The sequence below is a fragment of the Vipera ursinii genome (assembly GCF_947247035.1).
Source record: "Vipera ursinii genome assembly, chromosome: 1".
Classification (NCBI taxonomy): Eukaryota; Metazoa; Chordata; class Lepidosauria; order Squamata; family Viperidae; genus Vipera; species Vipera ursinii.
Genome location: NC_139512.1, coordinates 99,149,522 through 99,156,312, shown reverse-complemented (window position 1 = coordinate 99,156,312; position 6,791 = coordinate 99,149,522). Strand labels below are relative to the sequence as shown.

The following is a 6,791-nucleotide window of genomic DNA, read 5'->3' as shown; positions in this document are numbered from 1 at the left end:
GGTTCTTGGGGTGGGGGGTTAAGATTTGAGCACAAAACCAACTTTGATGTAGAGTTGAAGTAAGCAAGCTCCATTTCATACTGTCTCAAGAAAACCAGAACAGGATATACAATATATCCTGTATGTGACTTGATGACTAATGCAATATTTGTGGGAGTTGTGCAATCTAATAAAAGGCTGCTGACTTTCAATACTGAAAAAGCAACATCAACTTGTCAACTTCTGTATGCTGTAAATTACTCTTCTCCAATTTGGTCCCTCTAGCTACAGACTAGACTAGAGCCTCCATAATCCAATGTCTGTAACAGAAAATAGATTGGGGGAGGCTATTCTGGAGAATGCAAAGCACATTTAAAACTTTGGAAAAGGATAGAAGGATATGGGGAATGCTGCTTTCTACATTCATCAGAGAAACAAAGAGCTAAGAAACTTGTTCCCCGCTCAGTGCAAGACTCCCCATAATAATGAAAACTTCCAGGAATAAAGTTAGATTTAGTTATTGATCATACAGTTGCTACTGACCTGATTCAAGTGAGAAAGCTTATTGTTTTAAGATTTGTGGCTTTCTGGGCTCAGAAACTCAATTAACTGGCTTGGTTAGGACTTGGATAAGAGACTTCCAGCCTTGCCTGGGAACTGCAAAATTTGCCATGAGTCACTGTCAAACTATGTTTACGTTGTCACCAAGAAACCTGCATGCTGTATCTGTGAAGTCACCAGGTGTTGACTCCTAAAAGGAGAGTTTATCTTTTATGAGGACAGTAAGTATAGATGATGTTGCTAAAGGAATTATAGGCTTAGTCCATATACTTCCTCCTCCATTGCCTCCAATTTTGGCAATGCGCTTACTTTTATTTACTTTAAGCAATTCTTTAGCACATTGACCTTCATTGTATTTTGTGCATTTATATTTTAACTTTCTTTGATTACAGAACTCAAGATACTGTTCCCAGAGAGATTCTAATTCTGGAATTGACCAGATCTACCATAGTTTAATTTCTGTAAGGTGTTTACAGGAACCTTCTATTGGACATACATGAATCTGTGTTGTCTTCTACCATAGTTGCTTGGAGATCTGCAAGTTAACTGCAACATTACAAATTCAAAGCAGAGTGTTAAGTGTCTTTCCCAAACATAAGTCAAAACTATCCTTTGAATTGTCTGATTTTTCAGCAATCTGTTGCAGAAAAAAAATACAAAATAAAGATTATTTGAAAAAAGGAAAAAATTGGGAGACTCTCCTACTGGCTCTCAGATAATCAGCATTAGCAATTATTACCAAATAAGGTGTCTTAGGTTTTTAAAATTGTTATGTCAGAATGAGTATTGATGCACAGAAAAAAGTAATGTAGATAATAAACCTTCATTTCTTTATTTTTCTTGCCCTCTTTTCCTTGATGTTAGTAGAAAATGAGAATACCATAGAGAATATGTAAATAAGCACTTAGTGACTAACAGCTGACTAACAGCTTTTCTTCATAAGCCGAAGAAAAGCAGGAACCCATACTTTCTTATATACATAATACATTGATGAATTTTGCATACATGTGCGTAACTATGCATGAGAAATAGAATGGTATCTATTGACGAAGGAGAATCTAACATAATGTAGTGTAGTACATTATGATAGCTAAGGTTAGGGCTAGACCAAGTTTGAACTTAGCCAACCCTATCGAGTTTTGTGTGTTATCTTTTCATTAGTTTAGAGTATAAATAAATAATAGGAAAAATAGGGGAGGGAAGAGGGAAGGAAGAGTGTAGAAAAGAAGGGAAAAAGAAAAGACATTGACTTCCAACTCCCTTTGCAGTAAAATAAGATAATAACATCAAACCTCAACTTTTTACTTTTATACAATAGTATAAACTAGCCATTTCTATATCTAATCAGTAACCCCCAAAATCAAAGTTTCATTTTTTCCACGTCAAGCACAAAATCCAAAAGCAGTTTTCAAGTAGAAACAAAAGTAGTTACGGTATGTTTTTTTTTCTTTTATCAAAGCATCTCTGATAACTCCATCAACTTTTGCAGCCATTCATCCATTGTGGGGATCGACGTGTCCATTTTTGTGCATAAAGTAATCTTGCAGCCATCAACATATATAACATCAAAATTCCAATTTTTTCCCCAAGTCTTTTTCCATTAAATCCGAAACAAAACTTTCTGGTTTTATCTTTATATTACTTTTAAGATTCTTCTATATTAGAATATGAATCCTATTCCAATATTACTTTGCTTTATCGCATGTCCACCACAAATGATAAAAAGTGCCTTCTTTATATTTGCATTTCCAACATTCATTTAAAGCACCTTTATGCATTCTTGATAACTTATCTAGTGTTAAATAACAATGATATATATCAGTGATGGCGAACCTTTTAGAGACCGAGTGCCCAAACTGCAACCCAAAACCCATGTATTTATTGCAAAGTGCCAGGGCCGCATCAGCATTGTGATACAGGGAGAGCCAGAGTATGGCCACTGGGTGGGCATAGCTGTGGTGGTCACAGCACACTGTTGTGGGTAGGCCAGGACCAGGGTGGCGGGGACCAGTCCCTTGCCATCTCCGGGACATCCCCAGGGGGACAATGCCGCTTGCTCACTCACTCGCTTCCTGCCCCGTCACTTCCAAACGCCACGTGCTTGCTACTCTGGCGAACTCTGCTGGGGTGACAGCGTGCGTGCCCACAGAGAGGGCTCTGAGTGCCGCCACCACTGATATATATCTTATAAAAACTTTTTTTAATTGTAATTTAGTGTAAATTTTAAACCTTTTATCCACATATTCTCCCATTGTTCAAGCTTTACATTATATCCAAAGTTCCTTGTCCTCTGAATCATACAATGTTTTACATATTCACTTTCCAAATTCAAATTCAATAACATTTTATAAACTTTAACAATAATATGTTCATCACTACCACAAAGGAGGATTTCCAATTAATTTTTAACAAAGTCAAGCCTGTAATTCTTTTTATCTAATTTAAATCTTTCAGTGTATATACATAAAGCAGTGGCAAACCCCATAGAGTTTTGATTTGGGGTTACAATGAAGAGAAATCCATGGAAGCTTCCCATAGGAAAGGCAGGAGAAACATGTAAAATAATATCAAGTGCTGGAAGCTAATTTTTTTTCAGTTGACAATTTACTTCTAACTGTAACATTTTAGATGATCAAAATAATAGTACAGAAACAGAGGAACTAAAGCCCAAGCTATCAGTCAATTCCTTTAGTACATTATGTAACTATTTGCTGTTTTGAATATTTAAAATGTCTAAAATATTTCTAATATAAAGGAAGAACAGAAAATGAAAATGTTTTGCATACTTTTAGTTAAACCAAGAGCATGTTAGAATAAGAGTCATTTAGAATTTAGATGAAGAGTGCACTTAGAATTGAGACATTAAAAATTGGTATGCATTCTGCATAACAACAGACTATATATAATTATTTAAAGTAACATTTAAATCCTAACAGCTATATAATTTTTAGATATTTTATACAACATATTATACACAAGCTGACTCTAATCTTAATCATTATCAATTTGAAGTCCCTAGTTTTGTTGGGAATTCAGCTCCTATAATCTTCCAAAGAGTACCAAAACCTTGGGAATTATGAAGCTGAAGTTCTACATTTATAGGCTTCATTAGGTGTACAAAAATGTGATAAACAAGGAAATGAAACTGCATAAATCGGTAAAGCATGAGGTATCATTATGTCAAAAGTTATAAGGTTTTACGTTTTTAACAGTAACAATTGTGGTAAGAATAAAAGGATTTATTAAGTATTACAGTACAATAACTAAATATATCCACATTACATTTATATGTTATATATGATATAGAGGAGTGCAGAGAAAGACAAGATACTGACATTTTTCTTATATAGATCTACAGAAGGATCTTACCAGATTTGAACATTGGGCGCTAACAAAATGAAATTCAGTGGTGAAAAAATTGCTACATTTAGGCAAGAAAAACCAAATGCACAGGTACAGTATAGGTGCTACCTTGCTCAGTAGTAGTAAGTGTGAGAGGGATCTCTGAGTCCTAGTGGACAATAACTTAAATATGACCCAGCAGTGTGCTGCAGGCTGCCAAAAAAGTCAACACAGTGCTAGGCTGCATTAACAGAGGGATAGAATTACGGTAAGATCATGTGAAGCGTTAATATCAGTTTACAATGCCTTGGTAAGGCCACACTTGGAATACTGCATCCAGTTTTGGTCACCACAATGTAAAAAAAGATGTTGAGACTCTAGAAAGAGTGTAGAGAAGAGCAACAAAGATGATCAGAGGACTGGAAGCTAAAACATATAAAGAATGGTTGCTGGAATTGGGTATGTCTAGTTTAATGAAAAGGACTAGGGCAGGGGTAGGCAACCTCGGCTCTTTTATGACTCATGGACTTCAACTCCCAGAATTCCTGAGTCACATGGACTTCAACTCCCAGAATTCCTGAGTCAGCGTAGCTGACTCGGGAATTCTGGGAGTTGAAGTCCATGAGTCATAAAAGAACCGAGGTTGCCTACCCCTGGACTAGGGGTAACATAACAATAGCAGTGTTCCAATATCTCAGGGCTTGCCACAAAGAAGAGGTAGTCAAGCTATTCTCCAAAGCACCTGAAAGCAGGACAAGAAGCAATGGATGGAAACTAATCAAAGAGAGAAGCAACCTAGAACTAAGAAGAAATTTCCAAGTGGATTTTTCTCTTTAAGATGAAATGGAACTATTAAGGACTATTGTCGTTCAGCCAACCGGGAGTTCAAAAATGAACAGATCAATTATTGCACTTCATGTGAGGAGACAGTTCATATCAGCATTTTTCTTTGCGCTTTTATTCTATTAGTAGACATTCCACTTAAAGTCAGACTTCATTTCTCTTACTTCATTTAAGCTTACATAATAGGAAACAATGGCGGGGGGGGGGAATGACATGTTCCCTCCCTAGACATTTCGCCCCACAACCTTGTGAGAAAAAGTAAAAGGAAACTATACTTCATAAGCGATCAGTGAGAATACCATTGGTCCAAATAGGTGGATGCTGTTCCGATTTCCTTATTTTTTTTTTCGTCTGAATCCTGTAGCCCAGGGGTAAGCAACCTCGGCTCTTTTATGACTCATGGACTTCAACTCCCAGAATTCCTGAGCCAGCTTGGCTGGCTCAGGAATTCTGGGAGTTGAAGTCCATGAGTCATAAAAGAGCCGAGGTTGCCTACCCTTGCGGTAGCCAATTTGTAATCGGTGGCGACGGAGCCTTCTCTCCCTCCCTCCCTCCCCGAATCCCCCTCCGTCCTATCTTGCAGAGCAGAGGGCTCTCAAAGTTAAAAAAGATGGCCCTTGAGGCCGCTCTCGTCCTCTCCCGCCCTCCAGAAGGACTACAATTCCCGTGATGCCTGTCAAAGGCGGCAAGCGCCGAGCGGAAGGCGTCGGCCTGGCAAGAGGCGGCGAGTAGCTCTATCCGGGGCCTTGGCGCTTCTCTTTCCCCTTTCGCGCCGCCGGCTGCCGCTGTAGAGCGGCGGGTCCATGTGCGCATCGAACGGTGCTACTGCTCCAGATCTCGTCCGCCTTGCCCGTCTCGGCCTCGAGCGCCCGGCCATGGACCCCAGCACCATCATCGAGGCCCTGCGGGGCACGATGGACTCCACGTTGCGGGAGACCGCCGAGAGGCAGCTGAACGAGGTGAGAAGGCGGCGGCGGCGGCGGCGCCGCGGCCTGGGGAGCGCGGGGTACGGGAGAAGCAGTCCCGGCGACAAGGCCGGCGAGGGTAGCGGGGGGGGGGGTCCGGTCGGGCATGCCAGTCGGGGGCACCGTACGTGGCCACGAGTTGGGTCCAGGCGCAGGCGGGCGAGGGAAATCGGGCGCGCGAACCCCGAACGTCTCCTAGGTTTGGAGTTGCGGACGGGGGAGCTGGTAGGAGAGAAGCGGCTCCGCGAAGGGGAATGGAGCTCCGAACAGGCGAGAGAGAGAGAGAGAGAGAGAGAAGATCCCTCAGCGGCAGCTGGGAGGTCACCTCCAGTCCAGCGAAGGGAGCCAGGCTGAAGACCGAAACTTGGGCCGGCTTGTCGCCGGTCGCCTTGCTACGTACGCACGTGCACACGCACCTGGAGGCGGAGGAGGGGAGGCCCAGGCGCGGGCCTCACCGAGCCGCCTTTCCCAGAGTGAAACGTGGGCAGGAAGAGGAAAGGAGGCGGCGGCGGCGGCGGGAGCGTGGATGGGCGAGGGAGCCAGGCCGTGTGGCGAAGGGCGGGTTGGGCGGAAGGGAAGAAGGCCTCTCCCGCGATCGAGCCTAATGTCAGGCCCTTTCCCGCTCCCTCCAGCATTGTCTTCGGGCACGTGGCAGCCCCGTCCTCCTCTGAGGGGAAGCTCGCCAGTGTCCGGCCCTTGCCCGCCTTCCCCACCGTGCCTTGTGGGCTGGAGCCAGAGTCGCTTTCTCAATGAGGATAGCGACGAAATTTCAAACCGGCCCTTTCTGAAACTGACGGCAGAAGGGATCCTAGTGCAGGAGGAGACGAGGGTGTCCTTCTTCCTTATATGGAGGCAAACTTTGCTGTTTTAAGGTTAAATTTAGCGGCGGGGGGGGGGAAAGAAGAGGGGTGCTTGTCACCTTTCAGAATTAAAATAGCCCGTTATTTCACTTTCACTAATTGCGCTGATCAAACTTTTGATTTGATTTATCAGTGGGCACGTTTGTGAATCAAAAGTGCGTTTGAAGCCAGCTGTGTAATTTCATAGTGTTATTCCCAAGTTTTCAATTAAAATTTTGAAATGGGGAAACGGGTTAACAAA

General features: G+C 42.4%; 1 protein-coding gene across 2 annotated transcripts in view; it reads left to right on the top strand.

The window, feature by feature from the left end:
* The first annotated feature begins 5,457 nt into the window (after positions 1-5,457).
* Positions 5,458-6,791, top strand: part of IPO7 (importin 7) — a 46,267-nt gene continuing 44,933 nt past the window's right edge. For both annotated transcript variants that reach the window (XM_083349447.1, XM_083349446.1), the window contains exon 1: positions 5,458-5,684. In XM_083349447.1, the coding sequence (XP_083205573.1) occupies positions 5,529-5,684 (156 nt within the window). In that variant the 5' untranslated portion in view covers positions 5,458-5,528. The remainder of the gene's footprint in view (positions 5,685-6,791) is intronic.